Source organism: Callospermophilus lateralis, chromosome 3 (assembly GCF_048772815.1).
Source record: "Callospermophilus lateralis isolate mCalLat2 chromosome 3, mCalLat2.hap1, whole genome shotgun sequence".
Classification (NCBI taxonomy): domain Eukaryota; kingdom Metazoa; phylum Chordata; class Mammalia; order Rodentia; family Sciuridae; genus Callospermophilus; species Callospermophilus lateralis.
The window spans coordinates 77,269,519-77,296,906 of record NC_135307.1 but is presented as its reverse complement, the minus strand read 5'-3'; the positions used below and the strand labels follow the sequence as shown (position 1 = coordinate 77,296,906).

At 36.8% G+C, this 27,388-nt stretch overlaps 2 protein-coding genes and 1 pseudogene across 5 annotated transcripts in view; 1 reads left to right on the top strand and 2 right to left on the bottom strand.

The window, feature by feature from the left end:
* The window catches only part of Txndc16 (thioredoxin domain containing 16), a 95,286-nt gene extending 72,621 nt beyond the window's left edge, over positions 1–22,665 (bottom strand). For 3 of the 4 annotated variants that reach the window (XR_013090761.2, XM_077109155.1, XM_076850494.2), the window contains exons 1-6: positions 22,460–22,665; positions 15,783–15,892; positions 14,712–14,948; positions 13,688–13,770; positions 5,328–5,401; positions 4,282–4,356 (exon numbers count right to left, since the gene is read on the bottom strand). Coding sequence is in view for 3 of the 4 variants with exons in the window: in XM_077109155.1 (XP_076965270.1) it covers positions 4,282–4,356; positions 5,328–5,401; positions 13,688–13,770; positions 14,712–14,889 (410 nt within the window). In the remaining variant the exon portion in view is untranslated. Of the gene's footprint in view, positions 1–4,281; positions 4,357–5,327; positions 5,402–13,687; positions 13,771–14,711; positions 14,949–15,782; positions 15,893–20,488; positions 20,530–22,459 lie in introns of those variants that run through there. The other variant, XM_076850495.2, reaches the window with a different exon arrangement.
* LOC143393479 (shugoshin 1 pseudogene) lies at positions 7,625–9,418 on the bottom strand (annotated as a pseudogene).
* A 660-nt stretch (positions 22,666–23,325) lies between the features above and the next one.
* Positions 23,326–27,388, top strand: part of Gpr137c (G protein-coupled receptor 137C) — a 45,548-nt gene continuing 41,485 nt past the window's right edge. Inside the window, exon 1 of the mRNA XM_076848379.1 lies at positions 23,326–23,769. Coding sequence (XP_076704494.1) covers positions 23,326–23,769 — 444 coding nt within the window. The remainder of the gene's footprint in view (positions 23,770–27,388) is intronic.

Below are 27,388 nucleotides of genomic sequence, written 5' to 3'. Positions count from 1 at the left end.
CCAAAATGCATAAATTCCTTTATAGTAATAAAGTATATTATTGTATAACTTAAGATACAAAAGTCAAAAAAGAAAAATTAACCAAATAGTTGATAAAAGAACACAAAAGGTAAATTTTTAAAAAATTATAAACTTGGGGTAAATTTCTACAGTGTCTCCTTTGTATAAGGAAAACATCTAAAAATTAATAAGAGTTAATAAGACTAAAACATGATAGAAAATGGGCAACAGAGATCAATAATTCAATTTCATTTCCATGAACAGTACAAGACAGAATCTGTTTGCCAAACACCGGGGATTTCAAACTGATGATTTTAGCACATGAATGCAGGATGATAAATCAAAAGGCATTTTTCAAAGCACAGCTGTGATACAGTAACCTATTTGGCATGGTTCTTCAATATTCTAAATATCATTACTAGAAAATTTTATAAAATACCATATCCCACAAGTTATTACTTCCTTGACATTTTTTTTTCCTTCTCAGTTTCTTCTTTCATTAAGTGGTATTGCCCCTAGGATGTTCTCTGGACAACCTACATGTTTACTCCTGATGTGTACTCCTTGGGGGCTCCAATTCCTTCAGCTACCTGAGACTGAGGATTGATGGACATTCGGCTTGTTAAAGTAGATTCATCATCTATAAATTCATTCTCCTTCCTTGCCCTGCTTCAGATGGTAATCAAATTGAATCTGAGTAGCACAAAGTGAGAAAGAAGAAAAAGAAATCAAGTATTTACTGAAGCATGTAGTTTTAGTGTTACCAAATTAACAACTACCAAGACCAGCTACTTTCACCACCTAAATATTAAGAGGAAAATTCCCTCTTTGCTATCTATGCTGCCCAAGAATATAAAATGGCCACACAATGGTTTCTACATATGCTTGGATCCCATATATCCCATATATCTCTTTGTTTATCAATCAGGTTTTAAGATGGTCATTTATGACAACAAGTCAAACTTGAAGTAATAATCAAAACTTTATTCAGGGTAGGGGGTACAGCACTTGCCTAGCATGCATGAAGCCCTTGATTGGATCTCTAGCACCACACTTCTAAAAAAGCAAAGACTTTATTTGCTTACTATGACAATGCAAGAAACACCCATAAATAGAGGAACAGGTTCCATAAGCAAGGAGCAAGTAAATGAGCACAGATGCAGAAATCATCTCATTCCAAGAGTCACAAACAAAAGGCCCCTGCCTATTTATAGACCCATGGACATGGTAGAAAAAAGGGTAAAAGCTAGAAGTGGAAAGGTACTGACTCAAAGTGGAGAAAAGTACGTCTATCAAGGACCCTGATAACAAGTGCTTAGCCAAAGCACCTGGGGGATACCTTCATCAATGTCTGAGGTAGAGCCTTCAAAACAGAGGTACCTATACATATGAGCATGGCTGTTCTAAAAAACTGAGGAGATACAGAGGTTGGAGTCCTTGACTTCAATATCTCAAAAAAACTGCAATCATTATGTACCAAGTTTGCCATGATGGGGCAGCTTCCCCCTGTAAGGCCTGATGAGCAAAGCCTTGTTACTGTCTATGGTTGCACCTGAAAGATGGCTTGGAATTTTGGCCTAGAGTTGGATTCCTCACCCTTTAGGTGAGGAGTGTGCCCAAAAGCCTATACAAAGATTCACCTACATCTGACTCCACACCACTTCAATACTCTTACCTCCTGCTTCATATTTTATACTCTGAGAAAACCACTGTCTCCAAACTATTTCCAACTTCCATACCTTTGTCAGTTTCCTGTGGTTTCCCCTCATCCCTTTCTTCACCAAGCACTTATCCTTTAAGATTCATCCCAGGGCTGGGGATGCGGCTCAAACGGTAGTGCGCTCACCTGGTATGCGCAGGGCACTGGGTTCAATCCTCAGCACCACATAAAATAAAATAAAGATGTTGTGTCCACCAAAAACTGAAAAAAATAAATATTAAAAAAAAAATTCATCCCAACTGACACCTCCTTCAGAAGCCATCTTAATAAACAGCCACTCTCTTTCTAAACGTAAATAATAATTCTCTTCTCTGTAGATTTATTAGCTCTTCTGTACAAACACTTCTATTATCTTACTTCCTACATAATATATTCTGTTTCTATCTCTATCTCTGCAACAAAACACTAAATTCCTAGAAAACAAAAGCTACACCCTACTGTTTTGTATCCCCAATGCCTAACAAGTGGCTGAGACTCAACAGAAACTTCGGGAACAAATTGTGGAATTTGTATTCTAAACCTCAGCATTAGAGCCAGGTGCAGTGGCACACACCTGTAATCCCAGCAGCTCCAGAGGCTAAAGCAGGAGGATCACAAGTTCAAAGCCAGCCTCAGCAAAAGCAAGGCACTAAGCAACTCAGTGAAACCTTGTCTCTAAATAAAGTACAAAATAGGCTGGGGATGTGGCTCAGTGATCCAGTGTCCCTGAGTTCAATCCCTGGTACCAAAAAAAAAAAAAAAACTCAGCATTAGTACAGCACTAGGAACAGGACACTACCTCAGCAAAAGTGAAAGAGACAAAACCCATAGGCTGACCAATGACAAGGTCCTCAGCATTGACATCCTCTCCTAATATAGGTCCTATTTCAAAACCAGCTGGTAATAAAATTGTCCAATGTAGACCTGCCACTCCATGGTTTGGTATCAAAACTGGATTCACACTCTATGAAAAGACAATATTACTACCTTTTATACTTCAAAGAATCTTCTTTGTTTCTTCAACCTCATTTCTAGGTCAAAAATAGTTATTAGGAATCTATTAGAAAAACAATAAAACTAGTCAGCTTCCTGAGAAAAATAACTAATTTATTACTTGAGCTTTTTGCTACTACCAAGACAGCCACCCCTATTCTGTCCTAGGAAAGAGACTTCAAGGCAGCCTAAAAATCCTATGAAATTTCTTCTATAAAAGAACATCTTCTACCCATTCCAATTGGCTTCTTAATCTACTGGCCTCAGGGCACATGTTTGTCAGGAATTTCTAATGGATCTTCTGTTAATATGTCTTAGCACTGGAACATTTAAAAGTGTCTGTTTGCAAAATGATAACCACAAGTTTTCCCCTCAAGTTTTTAACTTCCTGTAATTTTACTTTCGAGAAAATTTTAGGTAGGAGAGGAGAAGGAAGTAAGGAGCCAAACAGAAAACAGATAGTCAATGTCAGCAAAGGCCTTAATGGACAACAGACCTATGACATTAAATTGAAAAAGCCACATAAACTGGTGTCCTTGTTCAGTCATATTTTCTAGCTAAGTCACCAAAGAGAATACCAGACTTCATTCAGTGGTAGCTTATAGGAGTACAGCCCAGTCAAGCCTGAATCCCAGGCCTAAAGCAATTCCATGCCAGAGAACTTCGATTCATTCTCTCAGTAAACACTCAGGTATGTGCTGAGACTATAAGAATTCTTTCTGCACTTACTAAACAGGCATGGAGCTACAGATACCAGGCAGAATAAAAGCCAGACTGGGTAAGAAGGAAACCAAGTACTACAAAAATCTAATGAGAATAAAAAAGAGAGCTTCTTACCTAGTGCTATGAGTCTGAATGTTTGTGCCCTCCTAAATTCATACGTTGAAATCCTAACACCCAGCTACTTAGGATGCTAAGGCAGAAAGACCACGAGTTCAAGGCAAGCTTAGAAATAGCAACATCCCATCTCAAAAAAAAAAAAAAGGAAAAAGAGAAATCCTAAATCCCAAAGTGACAGTATTAGGAGGGAGGATTTGGGGGAGGTTATCAGGTCATGAAGGCAAAGCTCTCATGAATGAGATTAGTATCCTGATAAATGAGACCTCCAGGATCCAGGGTCTTTCTGTCATGTGAACATCCATGGAGAAGGTGGCTATCTATGAAGCAGAGGACTTGATCCAATACCAAATTTGCCAGTATCTTGACCTTGAATTTCTCAGCCTCCAGAACTGTGAAAAATACATTTCTGTTGTTCATTAGTCCCCAGCCTATGGTATTTCATTCTAGCAGTCTCCAAACACTAAGACATCTGGTAAATGCTCATTCCATTGTTAGACTCAAAAGCAATTGTATGACCACATGGTCTTGTTGAATCTTCTCTTACTTTTATACATAGTATCTATGTTTTCCTATATCCTTTGCCATTAAAGAAATTTTTTATCCTCAATGTGAGAAGATAAACCAGTAATCTGTGTGAAACTGACATCTACAAATACAATGTTAAGATCCTAAAATACTGTGATGAATTATACTTCTCTAAATTATATCAATGATAAATAAATGAAAGAGTGAGTACCTTTTGTACTTACAAGAGAACATGAGCGACAATGGCATTCACATCAAACAAGGTATCAGTAGGGAATTCTCTGAGCAATATGTTGCCTCTATAAAAAAAAAAAGTTTAAAAGCTATTATAAAAATATTTCCTTAGAATTCAATTTACTTGTTTACTAATACACTTTGAGCCTGTGTCTTATCCATGTGCCCTATGCATCTACCAGAATGTTGGCATATAATATGCTCTCAAATATTAATTGAACATACACTCAATAAATAATTTTTTTTGTAAAGCTCAGGCGTGGATCTGGCAAAAGAGATTGAAAAAACAAAAAGAAGAGTATAAACAAGGCTTCCTAACAACCTCCTTGTCACATACATACACAGAGATTCAAAAACTGGGTTGGGAAGGAGACAAACAGAAAAGAGAAAAAGTGTCCTCAGTGAGAGTTTCCTGCACAAATAGATGTCTCACTACCACCTAGGCCAAATCTTAAGGGTTTCAGGATAGAAGGTAAAACACCTCAGAAAGATTATCAGACATAAATACAGAGGAAACTACAAACTGGACACTGGCAGATGCCTCAAAAATAAAGTATACCTAAATATGAATCTGACACAGCAACTTGGAACACTAAATTTTCTAAGTGCTTACTTACCCAGAATTTGTAGTATTATTATGTAATATTCAAAACATCCCTGTAAGGTGGATATTACTCTCCACATTTTGTGAACAAGGAAGTTGTTCAGAGAGGTTAGGTAGCAAATCTATTACCTATAGAGTTTTTGTATGTGTGTGTGTGCATGCCGGAGATTAACCCAGTAGCACATAGCCACTGGATCACATCCCCAGTCCTCCTTATTTTTTTTAAATTTTGAGATAGGGTCTCAATAAATTTCTGAGGCTGACAAGTTGCTGGGATTAAAGGTATGGGCCACCACATCCCATTTTACTTTAATTTTTTACTGAACTTCATATGATCCCCACTAAAAACAACTTTATTTTGGCTTAGTGACATTTTATATGCTTGAATATTGAGAAGTATATTTGCACATCACACTCAAAAATACAGTTTACCTGAATAAATATGCTTTCATCAAATCCTTTTCTTTTCCACAGTATTTTGATGTTTCTTCTTTGACACAATTAACCTTTAAAAGATTATATTTAAGGTTTAAGGTATGTACAAAAAGGCAAGTTTCCTGGTTATGAAAACAAGGACAATTAAACATGTCATCTTGTATCCAATGCAATTTTTTATTTTCTTTTTGTATGTTTATTAAATCATTTATAAATAATTAAGGATTACTTATATAATCCTCTAAAGTGAGGAAGATAATCTAATCCACATGGATAAATCTCAAAAACTGTTAAAAGTCAGTTGTTAAAGGATATGTACAATATTGTTCATGTAAACTGTTAAAACACAAAACAATACAGTCTATGGATAAATGCTAACAGCCAAGAATACAGAAACATTAAAAATATAAAACTATAACACCATTTTAGGATAATGAATGCTTCTGGGTATGAAATGAAGATAAGGTACCAAAGTTATATCACAAAGTATCAGAAGAGAATGATGTGTAAAGTAAAAGTAACAATAATCAATGTTTTAGAAAAGGAATTAGCTAACTCTTAATAAATGACCAGAAAGTAAATATTTTAGGTTTCACAGGCCAAGAAACAAAATTTGAGGAAATTATGTAGATAGTTTATTGGGATTTAAAGTTAGTGTGTCCTGTCATCAGACTTGGTTCTAAAACATTAATGCTGAAAAACACTAAAACCATTCTTAGCTTGTAGACTACCCCAAAGCAGGCAGTATTCTAGACTAAGCCCATAGGCCATAGTGTGCCTGCTGCTAGCCTAAAAGAGCATCGTCTGATTGAACTTCCTGTGATGATGGAGATATTCTATATCTGCATGTCTACAGTTTTGTGATCACCACCACATGTGGCTACAGAAACTAAGAAATTGAATTTTTAGCACTGTTTTTACTTCATGCTGGGAATCAAACCCAGGATCTCACCCATGAGTATTTTGCCACTCTACCACTGAGTTATCTGGTCAGTCTGAGAAAATGAATTTTAATTAGATTTATTCATAGTTAAAACACAACTCTAGAGTGTTTCCATGAATTTAATAAATAGGTATAAAAGGAATGGTTGAAAAAATAAGATGGGGTAATAGGATGTATCAGTGACTTTGAGAAAAGAAACACTTCAAGTAATGAGAAGTATTTTGAGCACAGCTGATAAAAAAATACACAGAGATACAAGATTGCACAACAAAAATGTTCAAGACAGAGATGTTAGGTTTGACTAACATCAAGGTGGAGAGAAGAAATGTCCAAGGATGAGAATAGAGAAGGCTAGAAATAAGACAATCATAAACAGTTACGCTACCTGATATTTAAAGAACAGAAGGAAAATACATGTGCTACCTTTTACAAATTTTATTGTTCTTTAAAAACAGTCAACCTTCAGTGATTTAAGTTTAAAGGGATATGTACAAGTATGGATGTTAAGCTTTCTGAACTCTCACTGGTTGATACAAAACAGGGGAAGCCCTTGGTATTCACATATTTAACAGTAGAGGCTTTCAATTACATAAGAGAGGCTCTCCTGGCTGGAAGTCCATGACATAATGATTTATGATTTTGCTGAGGCATCACTTTGAATAGCACACACTTAGCATTCATAACTAGTCATCTAATCCATGAACCCAAATATCCATGGATTCTCTAATCATAATGCCATATACATTTTATGTGAAGAATTAAATACAACAGTGGTATAAGGGTCACACAAACAACTTGGAGTTTATCTTACTGTGAAAGTCAATGATTTTACTCCAAGATTTTATAAAGATTTTTCCAAAGGTCTTCATCTAATCTTAAAAAAAAAAATCCTTCACTCTAGTATCCCATGCTTATGAAAAGAATTAAAATGCCAGAATAATTTTAATAATCATTTCCAAAATGTCAGTATAAAATTCAATTTGAATTTTATAAAGGGTTTTAAGCAACTTAAGAAATCTAAACAATTATATATAGTTTTGAAGCAATGTTCACAATCTAGGGCCCTGTTAAGAGATTATTCTATGGCAACAGTCCCATACATTTGTGTAAGGTCTTACAGATTCTCTACTGGAGCAAAAGAAAATTTTAAACAGTAGCCAATAAAAGATTTATTGCATTTGTTTTGTAGTTGGTTTGTTTGTTGGATACTGGGGATTGAACTCAGGGGTACTTGAGCACTGAGCCACATCCCCAGGCTATTTAATATTTTATTTAGAGACAGGGTCTCACCGAATTGCTTAGCGCTTCAATTTTGCTGAGGCTGGCTTTGATGAGGCTCAAGGTTCCTGCCTTAGCCTCCCAAGCCACTGGGATTATAGGCATGCACCACTGAGCCCAGATGCTTCACAGTTTTTTGAAATCTCAAATCCTTCTTCCACTTGAAAATAGAAGAATTCAAAAAAATACAAATCTATATAAGGGTCCCTTCCCTCTTTTTACTTTCAAAGTCAGTGTTGGCTCCTAACACTGGCTGAGCACCTATGCTTAGGCAAACACTCCACTGCACTTTCTTAAATTTTTTTTTTTTTTTTTTTTTGGAAAAAGAAAGTTTCTTCATTTTCACTGTAGGATGCAAGGAGGCATTAGTGATAACCCTCAGGCCAGAGTAGATGACTGGTAAGTCTCAGGAGATACACTGGGAGGAGTTTTTGTTGGTTTAAAATCCTCTATTTTTCATCTGTTTATTTTAGTGCTCTTTGAGATCAAGGCCTAGTGACTGGTCTCCTATCTGATCTGGTAACAAGATTTTGAGTGTACTTGCAAGGGGACAGATAGAGGTCATCAGAATCATCCCCAGAACTGTTCCATTCACAAACACACTCTTCAGATTATTGTTTTCTTCTTTTTTATAATCAAAACTTATTTTCTGTCCGAAAGGAGTGAAATGAATACCATCTTCCCAATTAAAATTTTTAAGTTATCACAAAAACTGACAAATTCATCCAATATTTTTTGAAACATTTTTTTTATTTTCACTTTTGTTCCCTTTATACTTTGATGTAAATTTTTATTTTCTCATATTAGCTTTTCTTTTCTCTTTTTCTTTCTTGTGCATCTTCATGCTTACTTTTAGTTTACTCAGATTCCAATTCCAAAATAACTTCTTTTGTTTTAGTAAACTTGCCTGGGCGAATCAGCATTAGTAATAAATTAATTTGATCCTAGTTCCATCCACAAACACTTTGTTCTACATTTTCAGGTATGTGCATGTTTGCTAGTGGATCTACATATCTAATTATTTCCAATTCAAAATGCTGCCCTTCCAAATGACTGGTTTCAAAGTCATCTGAGGTATTCAATTGACTTTAGATGATTAAAATGCCTTTAAATGATGATGGAGAGATACAGTTCCAGGTAATGCATTATCAGTAGACTCAGCTTTATCTGAATCAAAATCACATCCCAGTGTGTCTTTTTTTTTTTTTAAAGAGAGAGAGAGAGAGAGAGAGAGAGAGAATTTTTTTTAATATTTATTTTTTAGTTTTTGGCAGACACAACATCTTTGTTTGTATGTGGTGCTGAGGATTGAACCCGGGCTGCACGCATGCCAGGCAGGCGCACTACCGCTTGAGCCACATCCCCAGCCTCCCAGTGTGTCTTGAGGAATTAGTAGGTATTTCCTCTTCCATTTGGAATGATTCTCCTTGTCTTAGAAGGTCAGCTTCTTCAAGAAGAATTTACAGTGAATTCTCCACAAATAAATTCCTGTTGTTGTCATCACTATTGGAGTACATTCCAAAGGGTCATATCGTTCAGAAAAGCTTTTTCTGTTTGTTGTGAACTAAGTTTTTCTTTCAATGCATATAAATGACATGCAAGGTAGTAACATTCTTTTCTCAGCTGTAGGATGATATCTTGGGCTTTTCTCACTTTGGATTTTTCATTTTCCAAAGCTAAAACTAACATTCTGTTGTTTGGCTGGTAATTTTTCAGCAATGTAGAAGTGCTGTTTGGCACGGTGCAGCTACAAAGGACTTGTGTTTGCCAATGCCATCAAGCTTTTATTCCTTCTCTCTTTCATTTGCTTCTTTATGTCTTCAAAACTATCTTGAAAGGACTTTTTCTGGCACCTTTCCTTAATCATCTCCTGCCTTGGTCACCACTTCTGCCACAGCTATCACCCTCCTCCTCATATCCAAGGCTCTGCAAAGCTTTCCCATGGTATGTGAGACCCTCACTCTGGGCCTTCCAGGTCTCTGGTTTCCTCTCTTTCTTTCTCTCTCTCTTTCTTTCTTTCTTTCACTTGTATGCTATAACTGCCAACTTATCCAAGTATATGAGGAAATGCAGAGAAAGGAACTACTTTTGCACCTAAGAGTTATATTTAATTATACCTAAGAGTTTACATTTAATCCAATTTCACAGAACAAATAGGAGGTAACTAGGTAGAAAAGGAAAGATATCTTTAAGGCCAGACATAAAAGCAAGTAGAAAAGCCAGGAAGTGATCAGGGCCGAGGGGACCCTCAGTGTAGGATGCAGCCCAAGGTTCAATCCCCAGCACAGTGAAGTAGGGTGATTGGAAGCACAAAAGTGCATGCTAAATTGGGAGCATGAAAGCATCTTGGCAGCTGAACACAGGTATGGCATACCTATGATTTGGCTCGATTTCCTATCTCAAACCTATATCCCTCCCCCTTTTATTAACAAAACTACTAAAAGCAAATGTTCCACTAAAAGGCTTTGCCAGCCTCCCTAACAGGTAGCGATGGACAGAGGGTGTTAGGAGAGGTCACTGGGTTGGAATTCTTGGGAGGTTCTTAAAAGGGGAAGGATTGAGTGATATTCTTGTTCTTTACCACTTCTTACGAAAAGGAGACAAGACAGACAGAATGCCAAAGGCAATCATGGACCACTAGGCATCTTTAAAGAAGAAGTCACTTAACTAAGGACAATGCAACAGAAAAAAATGAAGCCGAGTCCCTGATGTTAGAGCAGCCACAGCAGCCCTGGGTAGCTTATAATCTGGATTTAATGCAGAAACATAACCCTGGCAGCAACTTGAAGATAAAATGGAAGGTGAAAGAGCACAAAGATAAGAAGGTAGGTATATTACTATAGGAGAAGAATGACTGGGACCTGAAATAAAGTGAAAAAGGGCAGAAGAAACTCAAGAGACTTTTCACAAATAAGTAAAAGTAGAGAGAAGACTGAGTGTAAAAACAGTGGGGGAAAGGAAAGATAAAGAGAATGAGGGCTTTCTAAATAGGGCACATTGGTGGCTACAAAGCAAAACTAAGGCTAAGAGAACACTTGTTTTGGATTTGGTAAGGTTTTTGTTTGCTTTAAGATGAAGTTTTTGTTGCTCAATTTAATTTTAATAATTTGAGAAAACAGAATGATAACTGGGGAAGTGACATTTATTTAAAAAACTTGAAAAGGGGAACTGACACCAAGAGGTCAGGCATAGAGAATTAGAATTAAAAAGAAGCCAGGAACCAAGCGTGGCAGGCGCATGCCTGTAATCCTAGCAGCTCAGGAGGCTGAGGCAGGAGGATCAAGTTCAAAGCCAACCTCTGCAAAAGCGAAGTGCTGAGCAACTCAGTGAGACCCTGTCCCCAAATAAAATACAAAATATGTCTGGGGATGTGACTCAGTGGTCAAGTGCCCCTGAGTTCAATCCCCCGTAAACCACTCCCGCCCCTGCCCTGCAGCCAAAAAAGAAGCTTGGCACAGAAGCACATGCCTATAATCTCAGCTATTAGGGAAGCTGAGATGGGAGGATCACAACATGAACAAAATTTAGCAAGGCCCTGTCTCTGGGGACCCTGTCTCCTGTTATTGCAAATAAAAAAAACAATTAAAAGAGTATAGCCATAACCAAAAAGTGAATTTAAGTCCAGAGTGTAGGGATGGTTTGACATTATAACAATAGGTTTGTCCATTCATTCATTTTTTCAACACATACTTGAACCATATTAGTTACTGTTCTAGAAACTGGTGACACAGTTAAATCCCAAATAAAAAATCTTTATCTTTAGAATTTACGTTCCAAAAGTAGAGACAATTTAAAAACCTAATTAATATGTGTCAGGCACTTTAACAAATAGGAAAGGGATAGTATAGAAAAAGTCTTTTTAGATAGGTAATCAAAGAAGGCTTCTCTGAGAAAATGATATTTGCTCAAAGAACTGAAGCAATTCATATGAATATAAGGATGTTCAAGAGGAATTCTAAGAGGGGAAAGTAACTGCAAAATCCCTGTGGTAACAGCACCTCTAGTAGGCTTAAGTAACAGATGATTTGTATGTGTTACACCAAGGCAGAGGGATAGAAAATGAAATCAGAGGCAAAGTTAATTTCTACAGTACTCAGAAGGTTCAATTTTATCACAACTAATGTAAAGCCTTTCTGGGCAGGGTAGCAATGTGTTCTAATACACCTGCTTAAATATGGAGAAGAGTTTGTATTGGAACAACAGTTAAAGGAGAAAGGCCAATAATTAAAAGACTACTGTGGTTTCCCAGATGAAAAGTGATGACAAGGAAAGGTAAAGGTGAAGGTACAGGAAGTGGTCAGACTTGAAAAGTTCTGACAGTACAATCTAGTAGTAGTAGATGGACTGGTTATGAAAGAAAAGTCAAAGGTGACTGAATGCTTTTCTGTTTTAAAATAGACTTTGATGTAGTAACATAACCACGCCAGATTTCTCTTGGTTATCATCTGCACAAATGATACTTTGCTTTCTTCATTTACTTTGAAGATTTCTGAAGTCTTTATTTTAGACACATTTCTAAATGGCATTCAGTTGGATTTGGTTTTTGTATCCAGCTTGTCAGATCTTTGTTGTACCTGGAATATTCAGTAAAAGTATACTTCAGCAGTTTCCTCATCAACCTCTACCTCTGGCAATCTTAATTTGAAGAAGTTCTCAAATGTTACTTTTCATGACATTTTCCCAATATCATTTGCAACTTTCCATCTCAACAATCAGATACAGGTTTTCTTTCCTTTAAACTTCCAAGGCACTTTCTTTATATCTCTTATTGCAATGATCTGATTCTTAGTTATTAAAATGATTTGTAAATGTGTTTTATCCCCCACAATTTAGGATATTACTCTCTAAAGAAAAGTATTAGGTCTTAGTTATCTTACCATCCAAAAGAAGAATGAAGACAATAAGTTCATTTCAACTCCACAAATATTAGTTACTATTTACTAGGTGCTAAGGACTGAACTAGGTACTCAATATGGGCCTGTCTCATTCACCACTATCTCCTTTCCAGATAGTTCAGCATTCTTGACCATAAAAAGAATTTAAGTAATGTTAGTTAATAAATCTAACAATGTGGGGACAAACTTTAATTATTCTACTCCAGTTGCTAGATACACAGTACTAAGTACTGTCTGCTAGTTATTACATAAACAGCATCATTATTCCTTTTAAGTTTCATATTAACCTACTATTTTATTTTGAAATTTCAGTTGAAAATTTTTAATCAAACCTCCTGGGAAGTGAGAGTTGCTATTATTCTAGAATGGATTCAGTTGTTCAAAGTTAACTGAGACCTCTGTATGTACAAAACTGACACCAAAAAAATATGGACTTTTTAAAGGTATATATTGCAAAGTTAGTTAACCTTTTTTATGCTTTCCTGCCTTAGGAAGTCTAGCTGCAGAAACTAAGGTAACAACCATCTCTGAGATGAGGACTAATGAACTAAGAAAGAATAAATGCATGCATTTAGAGTGCATTTTTTTAAGAATAGTCAGGTAGACAATATTCTAAAAGAATTTAATATCATTATGTTATTTTTCATTCAGTTTTTTCATATACAAACTATAAATTTAAATTAAGTGAAAGGAGTATGTAGCAATCTAATCCAAGATGCTTGTGGAAATTCCCTATCATAGTTTGTAGCAAATTTGAATATTTTCTGAGAAAAAGTTAAAAAACATATTTGAGTTGTTAAACTTTGTTCTAAAAAATGTGGGAAAGTACAACAAAAACAATTATAAACACTTAGAAAATAAAAAATTCTTCAGTTACCTTAATTCTGTTACCCCAGTTTGCACTAATAGAAATTTAATAATAGTTGAGATATTTGTCAGGCAAAATAAAACAGAACAAAAACTTCTATAGGTTTGAAAATGACACTTCACTTTAATGGAATGACTTATGAAATAAAACTAAATTCTAGGCTAAAGAATTTTTAAAAGTCTTTCCTCTGTATTGTATATGGTACAATAATATGAAACTATCTTTCTCTGATTCTCTTTATTCTTATACAAAAAAAGAAAAAAAAATGTTTTTCCTGTTTGGAAAAAGAAAGTATCTTTAGATATTCAGTCTTAAACCATACAGTTGTAAAATGTCTGTCACTAGTATTTTATGAAAATAAATATCTTTCTACCTTTGCAACTGAAATCCCATAGTCCTGGAGAGGTTTAGCAGCCTCATTCAGTTCTTCAAGAAGTACAGAGGTACTTGGTGAATCTAAAATGAGAAATGTTTTATGAATATTTATAGGTTGCCTTTGTAAAAGGATAAACTTTTAAAATAAAAGCCAAAATCTGCCAACACAGAAGAAATATATTATTTGTCCAACTAGCTTCTAACACATACCTCATTATTATTATTTCTAATGTTTTTTCTAATATTTTTATCATGATATACTCAACTTTATAAACTTCAAAAAGTCCTACTTAAAAATATATAATAAACATTTAATTTGAACCTAACATTAAGCATTTTTCTTCCAATCTTAATGCCATATACACAACACACATACACACATATACAAACTTTTCAAAATAATTTTAAAATGCCAAGTTACAATTATAAAAAGGGAGCTAAAGGAAAAGGGGATTCACTTCATTTACTAATTCCAAGAATAGAATAATATTTTTAAGGAATGAAATATTACATGAGACCTTTACAATTATTAGTTTTGTTCAATAGTTATATTGGTTAATTCAGTATAACTAATGATACAGCTAGAGCTGAGTTCTAAAGCATTACTAATACTACATTTTAGCTTTTAATTTTTTAAAAATATTTACATGCTAAACTATGAGAAAATATACTTTAAGAAATGACTAAATAAAATTCAGGTGTAACATCATAAACTAATCCTTAAAACAATAGTTGTTATGAAGTAAACATGAGTACACTTATTTAATCCTCACAACACACCTAGAAAGCAATTATTATTTCCTCATAATAGACAACAAAAGAAACAGAAGGAAGCTAAGAGACTTGACCAGTGTAACACTACAGGCCAGGTAGCAGAGTTCAGATTTACCAAGGCAGGTAAATTGTAGTGACAGCTTTGTAGCATACATGGTTAATCTTGACAGGAAATTCTCACTTACGCAAATACTGACTAAACAGTAATATAAACATCAAAAGAATATTAGAATTTTAAAAATATTTACCAGCTTGACAAAAATAAGCTAGAGAGGCTTTTCCTGGTTGCAATGTGCTGAAATATTTCTGAGGACTCAGTTCTGGCACAGAATCTTCAGTTGATTTATGAAAAATGCACATCATGATAAAAGAGATCCCAACTCTAAATATACTGAAGTCAGAAGACATCATCAGCTGCAGTTGCATATGAGCAGGAGAATCTGTCTGTTTTGTTCTCTGCTGTATTCTATTACCTAGGACAATACCTAGCACAGAATAGGTATTCAACAAAGTTGTTAAATGAATTTGTTAAATAAAGTGAAATCTATAAGTTATTTCTTACATTATTTTGATTTTGATAGAATTTTACTATTTCTTTCTAGTAAAAATTTTGAGGGAGAATGATGTGTATATACATGCATGCACATAAAATGGTACTAATTTAATAATGCTATTGATTTTTGATAACTGCAAAAGAAACCAAAGATATCTGAAAAATTCTCAATTTGGTAATCCGAGTTTCACAGATATTTTATTGAGTATATTAGGCTAATTGTCACCTTTAAAGGTTCTAAAATTAGCCAGGCCCAGTAAACCCAGCAATACAAGAGGCTGGGGAAACAGACCCATTTTTAAATTGGACATTTTTATTCTGCCTATCCACACTTAACTTACAATAAACATTCAAATAGTTACTAAATCCTGTTAAGATGGGAATGATACATGCAAAATATATCTACTATGTTTACTTTCTTTTCTTTTTAATTTTTTTAGATGTAGATAAACAAAATAAAGATATTGTGTCTTTTTTTTCTTAATGTGGAGCTGAGGATATAACCCAGTGCCTCATGCATACTAGGCAAGCACTCCACCACTGAGCTACAACCCCAGCCCATTTATTTACTTTAAATCCCCTAGAATATATCTACTAAGAGTACATTATTTCTAAAGATACATATTTTTTAATGTTCAAGACTTCGATTTCTTTATACTGCTTTGAATCTGAAGTATTTTCAACTCATATTTTAATTCAATTCTATTTTCTAAACTCAGACTTGACCTAGATATCCTCCTCTCATCTTCTTCCCTGGTGTACTTACTTCCATGCTGCCCTCTATATCTGCTGTCAATTCTCTTTGTCTTCTATATTGCTATTTTCAAATTTTTCTTGAACAACTTCAGGAAGTTCTTCTCTTGTGATCTATATTACCTATGTTTAAAAGAAAATTGTTTAGGAAAAGTACTACAATATAAAAATACCCTACTTATAGAAGGTAAAGAATATTCACAAGTATAGGTGAGAAATTTGTTTTAATTCTTTTTTATTTCAAATAGGACTTATATCTTTCAAATGCAAGAATACTATTTCAAAATAGGCAATGGAAAAATAGCAAAAATTATTTCTATATATTCATAAGCATACAGGCAATTTTTTCAATAAAGAATAAAATGATAAAAACATGGAAAACCCCTAATAAACTGAATACAGTCATTCAATATTATCAGTAAGTACATATATTCTTCATAGTGTACAAGTATTCCTAAAAAAAAGAAGATAATAATTAATGGGTTACTTCCTAGAGCTAGTTTATAACAGTGAAAAAATCTGCTAGTAATTTTTTAGTAATAAGTCAAGTGTTCAAAAACTCAAAAGTAAAATGATGAATAATAACTGTGAGAGGCATATAAAAATGTAATTTTCATGACATAATTAAGAGGTATCCTGACATTAAAATTGATCATGCATTATTGTCATTTTAAACCACCCTATTTTAAAGCCACTTTATATTAATGGGGATGTTTTAAAATAGGTCATTCACTATTTTCTTTACATTCTGGAGGGAAATACATTCCTACTGCTAAGGGAATAACTATTTAACATTCATTACTATATGAAATAACTATAATCTGTAAAACAATAGGTAAGATCACAACTGAAAGATTCAATATCATTTTTCCTGTCCTTGAGATTATAATTCATTGTTTTAACACTAAATTGGACATTTTAACACTGAATTGGAGATTATACATGTGAAAGTACTGTGCACTTGGTCCATTATAGACATTAGTGATTATTCTTACCTAATTTTAGACATAAGAATTCAGTAGTAATTTCTGCAATTTGTTTCGATTTTTAAATAAATTTGATTATTTTAAAAATGACTTAAAGCAGAGAATATAGCATGGATCAGCTTTAACCAAAACCATAACAATAAGAGTGAGAAGGTAGGAGACAGAAAGGGAGCACACAGGGTGAGATAAAGGGATGAAAGAGCACTGAATCTATCTTTCACAAGATCAAAACCATATTTATTGGAAAAAGGAAAGTCAATGTCAAAACAATGACCAGTTAAAGGTAACTATCTCTAAACAAGAAGTAACTGGGGGCATGCGTAGATACCAAGGGAACTTTTGAAGCCTTAGAGTACCATCTCTTTAAATAGTGTTCACTTTCATTTTGTCTTAAAAAGTTATCAACCATGTGTAATCAAATCCCCCATACCTTCTACTCATATTAATCCAATCTACCCTCTCAGGCCACAGAAGAGTGAGCATTATCGAATGCATAAAAAATAAAATGCACTTTCCCAGAAACATGCTCTTCTCTTTAAAAGATCTCTAAAGAGAAGGAAATGTGCATGGGGAAAGAGAATCCCAGCAAGAACAGAATAAAGACAAAGATACAGAATATATTTGGTTGTTGTTTTTGTTTTTGTTTTTTCTCTTGTCAGGGAATTGAATCCAGAGGTGCTTTACCACTGAGCCACATCCCTAGCCCTTTTTTATTTTCTATTTTGAAATAGGATCTCACTAAATTGCTTAGGGTCTCAATAATTGGCTGAGGCTGACTTGAACCTGGGATCCTCTTGCTTCAGTTTCCCATTTGCTGGGATTATAGGCATGTGCCATTCCCCTGGTTAGAGAAGCTATTCATGAGGTTTTTCCTTTAGTAATTAGAAAAGGAAATCGAAAACAATAGTTAATGCCTCAAAAATTAAAGAACCTTCGGACAGGGGATTCAGCTCAAGGGTTAGCACTTGCCTAGCACGTGTGAGGTCCTACATTCCTTCCCCAGCACTGAAAAAAACAAAAACAAAACAAAACAAGAACCTAAAAAAAAAAAAAAAAAAAAAAAAAAAAAAAGTAATGAGTACCTTTAAAGAAATGTGACTTTTTTTCTTTGATATGGTAGATCATTAATACAATTCCAGTTCCCATGTATAAGGGAGCTCTTCCCTCCATTTCAGGTGAAGCTAGTAACAGTCATCATGTGATCAAAAAAATACAAGGAGAAGTCATTTCTCCTTTAGGCAACAGTTTTAGGAGAATTCACTGAACAACAGTTTTTATTTCCCTCTGTCATGGTCACTAGAAATGATTAAATGGTAGCTGTTCTGTCAGTTTCAGCTTAACACAGAGAACTCCTAGATTATGTGTAATGAGCATGTGACAAAGGGAAGAAATAAACCTATTGCTTTAAGCCATGGAGATTTGAGAAGGAGTTGTTGCAGCACATGCTAATCTATCATCATTGGTGTGCAAACCAGAAGCAAGATGTTGCCTTCACAAAAAGAATCCCAAAACGAATCCCAAAACACTGGCTCGGGGTCCAAGTGAACACAAACTATTCTGGACCTACTCAAGGAAACATTTATCCAATACTGGTGCTCACATCAAGTTATCCATATGACAAAATATTTGATAAAACCATTGCTAAAATAATTTGGAGGTGATGTGTATTTAATGAACTTACAATTAACATACACCTTGGTTTCTGTGGCTAATGAATTCATTTACTGCACTAAGAGGCTGAAAGACAGAAAATAAATACTATGTGGTGGTCACTGTTGGTCATATTTAACAAGGTATTAAAAGATAATTGGAGAAGCCCCATTCAAGATACCGGATATTCACAACCAAAAATAATCTTGAGCCCCCACCCTTCTATGGTCATCAAAGCATGCTGAACAAATTGCTCAACCACAGAAAGAGCCATATTGTCCAAAGCCAATCTCAGATGTGGCCAAGGATAATAAAAATGGCAGGACCTCTCATAGGGCAAAGCCAAAGACCATGAAGAACTATGCTCTAGGGCATGTGCAGAATAAGAACTATTTGTTAATGATCTACAATAATGAGATAAATACAGAAATCCAGTGTGTTTAGAAGCTTTTCTAGAAATTTCACAGAGTAATTTTGTATCTGTTGACTAATAATAAATTTCAAACTGGTTTTAATATTTACTTGTCCTACATCTTATTTTTATTGTTTGCCAAAAATTCAAACTACACTCAATTTAAAAAAAAAATGCCCATAGAATGTAGGGAAGAAGTCAAGATCCCTGGAAACATCTACAAATTACTACAATCTACAGTCTAGTATATGTTTTCCATTCTTCCCCTCTCCATATGAGAACTTATCTGTCCCTACATTACCCTATGCATTCAACATATGGATTAGGAGACAGATAACTCATGTCTAGACCAGATAAAGAAATTATCACTATTGGGCATTACTTAGAAATCTTGGACTTTAATTGTGACACGTGACCAGATAGGATTTTTGGTTTATCTCCACTGGGAAGAAATCAACTGCGTATAGGATGTAAAAGATGTGTAGACGGAACATCGGACTGTCCAAATGTTTCCAGTTCTCTATACATTTTAACTTATACCTCCCTGAGTTAGGTACAGCCATGACTTAATTTAATCAATGAAATGCAAAAAATGACATATAGCTTCTGGAAAATTCTAAGAGTCAATATACATGTGTCAAGCATGATATGTTTTCCCTCTGCTATGATGATTGGTAATACTCAAAATGAGGCCTTCTCTGTCAACTCAAGTCCCAGAAATAAAACAAAATGGAGCAAAACTCCCAGCTGAGTCATCGTGAACGTAAAACAAAGTTTACTTAAATCCCTAAAGTTCTGGAGGTGTTATCGCAATATAACCTGACTATTTTTATACCTGGTCTAAATAACAAGTAAGAGAAAAGTGACTTGAATGCAAAACACCCATTCTAAATTTCAAAGAATTCACAGGAAGTTGACCCATTTCCACTATAGGAAGATTCTAAAAGTAAAGAAACTTCTTCAACATGAAACTATTACCACAACAGGTGCCAAAGGCAAAATAAAGAAGTCACAAGTATGTTTGTTACAGAACGCTTGACAACACAACACACATACACCTCCAAACTTTCAGCCTGGAAGGGTCTTTAGTTTTTCAGTATAATAATCCTATAAGCAGTAATCAGAGGTCATAAAAAAGATATAACTTTAGTCTTACCCCTAAACTCTAAATAAGTATGCATGCGAAGGTGATCTAAAAGATGGAAAGAATGACTGACTTGAAACTAAGACTATAACAAGCACTATAAGAATGGGTCAGTGAGGCTACAGTACAAAAAGAGCTAAAGCTTGCACACACAAAAAATAAGCAAATGACAACATGAGGGGTTTTTGTTGTTGTTTGGGGGGTTTTGCTGTTTGGGGGGGGGGCGTTGTTTGTTTCTTTGGTTCAGCAATAGAATAATAAAGTCACCACAGAGCTTAAAACAGGAAGTACTTCAAGTGAAAGTCATAAACCCTGCCTTCCTGTGGGGAGGCAGATGCAAATCTGCCTCTATGTGCTCCTAAGGCCAGTAGAACAGCTGGTAGTCCTCCTTTAGCTAAATCAGTCCCATTGTGGTACTGGGTCTGGTATACAGTAATATATAGTTCTGCTTTTAAAGAGTAATCTGCCCTCTCAGTAGTACAATATTCAACCTTTGTGCACTTGAATACACTTAAATTTTAGAATACCTGGCAGTAAGCTTTTCTAGGGGATCCTTGATGAGTTTCCCCTTTATAGGACTAAAGTTCCATTGTGATTAACCATAAAATCAATTGCTTACCCTGTCAAGAAAAAAAGGTAGTTAGCAACTATAACTATTAAATAAATTATATCAAGATCTGTGTGCACTATTCTCTGGGAAAAGACACATTCCATATTTTGCAACAAATGGGGCATATAATGCTTACAAAATTCCTATAAAAACATTCTGTCAAAAAATAGCTCACTTACAGTTTAATGCTGCTACTGAAGAACAGAACCTACTCACTGCACCAGCCTCTAATAAAATGTTGATTAAATCTCAACAGTTTATTATTTAATAAACCCAAGGACCCAATGAAAGCAATAAAAGCAGTTGACATTTTGCCAGAGTCCTTCTACGCAGGTAAAAAGAAAATCCTGTATTTTTACCCCCACATTCTTCACCCAAAAAAGGGAGAAAGAAAGGAAAAATGTGTCCATACTTACTCTCATACAAGGAGAAAAAGAGTTTCACAAGCAAATTCATGTGAGTACAAACTGGATGTTTTTTTAATCATCATTTTGAGCAGAGAATAGAGGAGAAAAAGGAAATTAAAAAACTCCTCCTGAACTTAAATTCATACTTCATTGATCATGGAAGATGCACAAATAGGGCATGCTGAAGAACAAATGGTAATCTTGATTTTGACAAATGCTTAAAATGACATAACTGATTTTGTGCTTAAGTACATAACTGCAATCAATTATCTCACTCCTGTCATGAGCATTCTATCACCTGTTTTAAGGCTACCCTAACCACATTCTGTAAGAATCAATTCTGCTGATTCTCTTAAATTCCAAATAATATAGGTTCCTTCTTCAAAGTATTGATGTTGGATCAGGCCTGTTAACTTCTTTCATTAAGTTGTACCCTACTGTACCCTACACTGGTCAACATGCTCCACTGAATTTTCATCTGAGAATGTCTACATAATAGTATCAGGCACACTCATCCATCATTTTGTCATTATACCTAGAAAGAACCCACACGGCAGCAGTACCTAGTGCCTGGTGAACTACTAGCCCAGAATCTGGAGTACAAAACAGACTTTAAAGTCCCTCTCTGTGGACCACTTACTTGGGCAAAAAGAGAGCAACGCTCTTCCTGGGCAAAGCATAGGACAAAGAATAGTGAGGAAAGACTGTTTTGATTGCTTCAGTAAAGGTAACAGTACCTTTTACAAGGTTACTGAATGTGTGATGGGCTGTTCATTCCAAAAACATAAATTATTTCCTCTTAATCTCTCACCACTTTGTTCCCTTTATTTCCAAACACACGAAAAAATCAATAAATATTATGTGTGGAATATGTTGGAATAACTATTTCTCGTTTATACATAAGCAGTAACATAACATTTATTTTGTAGCTTTCTCAGTCCTAGGAATAGCGCCACCATCTCCTATATTCAGGAATAAGGCTTCAACACAAGTAGGATTTAAGAAGCAGGCTATCCTCCTTCCCTTCTAGACAATCATTAGTTTTGATTCTGCCCCCACCCCCACCCCCGCAAATTTATACCCGGGGCATCTTCCCAAATTTTCTTTCAAAGAACAACCTTCTCCTACTCACAGATCGCTTCGACATTCCTCTGATCCTACCACCATTCGTTATTAAAGGACGTTTCCAAAGGAAGGGGGTCTTTTAACTCAAGAGTGTCAGTTCACCCGTCACATCATCCCACCCACACATCCCGGTTTCCTACAGCTCACACAACAAAAAAATAAAAAAATAAAATGCCCTTCAGAAAGGTCCGGGTGAGGCCCCTCCGTGTCCCAGAAGCAGTAGTGCTAACTCAGAGTTTAGCGGTGCAGCCCCTGCTAGAGGAAAGCCGCCGGGTTTGAATACCCATTTCTGCAGACAGGAAAAAAAAAAAAAAAAAAAGTAGAACCATATCTGAAGGACCCGCGCTGCCACCTACCTGCCTGAGACCTGTATACATGTATATAATGCAAAACCTGCGGGGATGGACCCGGACCAAACCCACGGACGAGGGTTCCTGCCTTCTGAGACCAAGTTGGAGGCAGAAGGCGGGGCAGCCGCCGGCTTTCCAGGAGGCCGGCCACAGCTACGCCTACCTGTGAGGACTCACGGCCCGCACCCTCCCCGCCTGTGGCCGCCACCCTCTCCGTGGAATCGGTCACCGGAGCAAAAAACATCACCCGAGGCTCCTCCTTCTCCTCGTGCTTCTTACGTAAAGGACTCCCCAGCCAATGGCAGGCGCAGAGGGCGGAGCGAGAGCCACCCCAGGTGACAGACGACAACCGAGTCCTCCCGCCGGCGCGAGCCGGCGATGCAGTTGCTGGGCCAATCAGCAGTATGGGTAGGGAGTGGAGCGGGGGCAGAAATCGGGGAAACTGGACGCCCAATCGGATCTCAAGACCTCGGAGTGACGGGTTCTAAGGCCCGTGGCCTTTCGAGCGCGGCGCTTGGGGGGCGTGCCTGCCTGGGCCAATCGGTGCTAGCCCACGGTGCGGAGCGAGCGCCTCAAATGCTCGGGTTTCTCAGCTGATTGTCTCCAGCCGAGAGTTGTTTTTTGCAGCTACGGAGCCGAGCCGCAGCAGGAGGAGCCGAGACCCCCGGGGGGAGGGGGGGCGGAGAAGAGAAGGCGGGGTAGGGGGGAGCCGCGGCTGCTCTGCGCGGGGCTCCGGGTCCTGTCACGGCGCTTCCTGGGGTTGGAGGCTGGGGTGGGTGGGGGGTAAGAGGGCAAGCCTTCTCCCCATCGACGGCGGCCCGGAGTCCGGCCCCTTCCTTCCCGCGCTCCCTCGCCTGTCCCCCACCCGCCTCATGAGGGTGTCAGTGCCGGGTCCGGCGGCCGCCGTCGCCCCCACTGCCGGCCGCGAACCCTCGACGCCCGGCGCGGGCGGCGGAGGCGGAGGCGCCGTCGCTGCTGCCTCTGGCGCCGCGGTGCCGGGCTCCGTGCAGCTGGCGCTGAGCGTCCTGCACGCCCTGCTCTACGCCGCGCTCTTCGCCTTTGCCTACCTGCAGCTGTGGCGGCTGCTCCTGTATCGCGAGCGGCGGCTGAGTTACCAGAGCCTCTGCCTCTTCCTCTGTCTCCTGTGGGCAGCGCTCAGGACCACCCTCTTCTCCGCCGCCTTCTCGCTCAGCGGTTCGCTGCCCCTGCTCCGGCCGCCCGCTCACCTGCACTTCTTCCCCCACTGGCTGCTCTACTGCTTCCCCTCCTGTCTCCAGTTCTCCACGCTCTGTCTCCTCAACCTCTACCTGGCGGAGGTAAGGCGGGAGGACCGACTTGCGGGAGCCCAGGCGGTGAGCGGAGCCGCCCCATCAACTCCCGCCGAGGGCCGGCGGCTGGGGGGCGGGGGAACAGTGAGAGGCGGACTCGAGACCAGTCTGGGTAAACTGAGGCACCCCTGGAGTGTGCGCCAGTGTTTTCGCCCTAAACTTAAGCATCTGGTTGATTCGGTTACTGAAGGGCTTGGCAGAGTGTGAGTAAGAGAATGTGTGTTCTGTCAACTTAAAAACAGCAGGACAACCCCTTTTGTTCAGTGCTCGGGCCCCGTAAGGTAAGGGGTTGGTGGCAGCAACAAAGTAGCAACGTCAGAAGTAGCAGCTCTGGTAGCTCCGCTGAAGCTGGACTGTGTTGAAGGAGGTTGGATGCTGAGGTAGCAGCAGCTCTGCTGAAGCTGGACCTCTGCCAGCCATTACGTCACCAGGCAGAGCTGTTCCTCTGCTATTGTTGCTGCGTTTCTTTTATTAGAAGCTTATATTCCCTCCTGCATCTCCTTTCCTGTGGCTCAATAAGGCTCACACAAATTCTGATCGATCGTTCCCAGCAGGGTTAACCATCAATAACCAATGCTGCAGGTCAGTCTAAAGACCTCCATAAAGCCCTTAATGTTTGCTCCAGGTGCTTCATGCTTTGGTAATTTATCCTACCTCTTACAGCATAGCTTTTTTTTGGAGCAAATTAAAAAACAAAATACTCCTTAACTTGTGCCTATTGCAGAAACAAGCCACCAAACTGTTTTTGCAATAACTTGCTTAATTGCTGGAACCTAATCACACCCCCTTTCTCTTTTATGGGGAATTGCTGGTTGAATTGCATTGTTCTGCAGCGCTTGAGTATTTGACCCATTTCAAACAGGTTTGGGAGTTTAAGGTTGTCAATCATGTGTGTCAGCTAGTGGTATTTAAGCCACAGTATTTTGGGAACTGCCCCAAAATGCTCCCCCTTCCCTCCAAAGAAAAGCTTGAGGAGGGGAGGAACAAGGTGACATCATATGCTTAATACTGACTAATATAGAACAATATTGGTCTATGCAGCTAATCCTCTCAAAGGCTTTTGGAGGTGATGAGAATTAACATAATTCCTAGCAAAAGCAAAAAACGAAAAACATTTGAGGCAGATTAGGTGTTTACATTTCCTTCATAAATCAACTCTTTTCTCCCTTAATAATAAACAATACATACTTTTAAAATCACGCACATAACTTCAGCTATTTAGCACACTAAAAACAACAGTTAGGTAACAAAAGTAATTTAACTTTAATTCTTTTCATCTCAATTTTTTGGCAATCCAAGCAATATAATGACAAAAACCCAAACAGCAAGAAGCAGAAATAAAAACAATGAGTAATCATTAATCAAGCTATAATCATGTCACTTATTTGAGGATGTTCTAATCTTCTAGTTGTTCAAGCTGTTTTAACACTTGATAGAAATTTGAGTTTCTGATAGGCTGTTAGTGACTTCTCATCACTGTAAGCCTTATGTAGCATCAGATACAATTAATTTACCTGAAAGTGACTAGCAGTTCACATGCTGTGAGCATCCAGATAACTTGTTTTCCCCCATACATTTTGACTTACAAAGTCATATTCATGGTTCATTGTAAAATAGTTGGCATTTCATTAATGACTAAGCACTCTATACTTGAGATATATACCATAAAATGCATATTTTAAATGTACAGTTAAATTTCACACATTTATACACCCATGTTACCACCACCCGGAATATAAAGCATCTCTAGTGCCCTAGAAGATTCCTTGTACTCTCTACCAGCTAGCTCCTCACTCCAAGATAAAGCATCTAACATCACACTAGAAAAAGCATCAATATTTAAGCTCAGAATTCTAAAATGTATGGTTTTACAGCATAAAATACACAAAGTATCTAGATCAGGTTTTCAGACATTTGATTAATATTCCAAGCTAGTAAGGAAGAATTTAAGGTCTAGAAATCTTCCTAGTAAACAATAATCTCATTGGTGTTATGTACTTTTTTGAGACAGCAATAAAACACTATTGACCTAGAAAACATAATTTGGAAAGAAACTGAGCTAAAGTTTTTTCTTTTGTGGTATCTCCTAATAACAATGTGAGTTGTCTATTTTTTTTAATCAAACAATTTTAGAACATGTAACAGTACTTAAGTATATTTTCAACATTTTGGAAATCCTATTTAAAAAGAGACATTTTAATCAGAAACATTTTTCCCTTTAGAGAAAATCCAGAGGAACTTGAATTTTAAAGATTATTTTAATCCAGTTTTTAAAATCAGTTCCACGTAACTGGAAATGTACTTCCCATTGATCACTCTGAATTAATGAAGTTTCTTTGCAGTGAGTTTTTCATATTATAGCAAAGTGGTAGAGAAAGTCTGTTGGCCAATATGAAACTGATACTTGGTTATTTTTAACTCAAAGTCTTTTGTTTACCCATTTGTCATATTAAAAGCAACTCTATTTTACTTTTGACTCTATTTAAAGCATTTGTTATACTTTTCTCACTAACTAAAAATATTTTAACTTTAAGGATTTAGGTATAAAAACTATGGATCAGCAAAAAAACGGTAAAGCAACTATTACTACTTTGAACACATTTTGGTGGGTCTTCCAAAACTCATGTTTTTGAATAGAACTGCCTAAACCACTCTTTCTCTTGGTGACTATATTTGGATAGAATTGAGATAAGAAGTGGCCCTTTCTGAAACAATTAGGCTTTTCAACTTAACCTCCTGGAAACAGACTGTTGGAAGGAAAGAAAAAAAAAAAAGTACACTAATCTAAAACCACATTGAACTTTTTCTGGCAATATCAGTAGAACATGAATGTAACCAGACAAGGGTTTACACTCCTGTAATTTCACTAGAAAAACTCTTCTGTATCTAAAGCAGATTATCTGATAAAACTGATGCTATCCACCATTAAGACATGTAAAAGGACTTAAAATGAGAGTACACTATCTTTGGAGCATTGAAATGCAAGCCACAATCAATGAGTTCATCTTTGAGGCTCATATTGACATTTTTTCTTGCAATTTTGTATTATGACTGCCAGTTGCTTAGTCAGGATAAAATACAGTGACTTAGTCATAATGGCTAAACACCTAGGCAAATTAAATTTAAAATCTTAACTCTTATATTCATTGATGATGTTATTGTTCCTTCCAATGGATAAGCTCTTCCAAATATTGATGACCCTTTAAATAACAAGAAAGTCAACTTACAGGTATGTTAGTTTTATCATGTTTGGTGATTTCCCATAAAAGAAATATTTTCACTACCTAAAATGAAAATTCCTTGAGGATAAGAAGTTATTTTATATTTTTACTTTACAGCAACTAGAACAACAGTGAATATATTATTGAATGATGATCTAAAAATTTCAAAACCTAGAAAATATTTAGTCATCAAATGTGTGTGGATTTAATTATATTTTAATGAATATTTGAGGTGAATTATGGACTGTCAGGAATCTTTATATTTTCTGTCTCGAAGATTCCATATTATTAATGCTAAGAGTCTCTTAGATTATCTTGGTTTGATTAAAGAGTTGTTGTTTTTTTTTTTTTTTTTTATTACCGTGGGTAAAATCTCACTAGTGAAA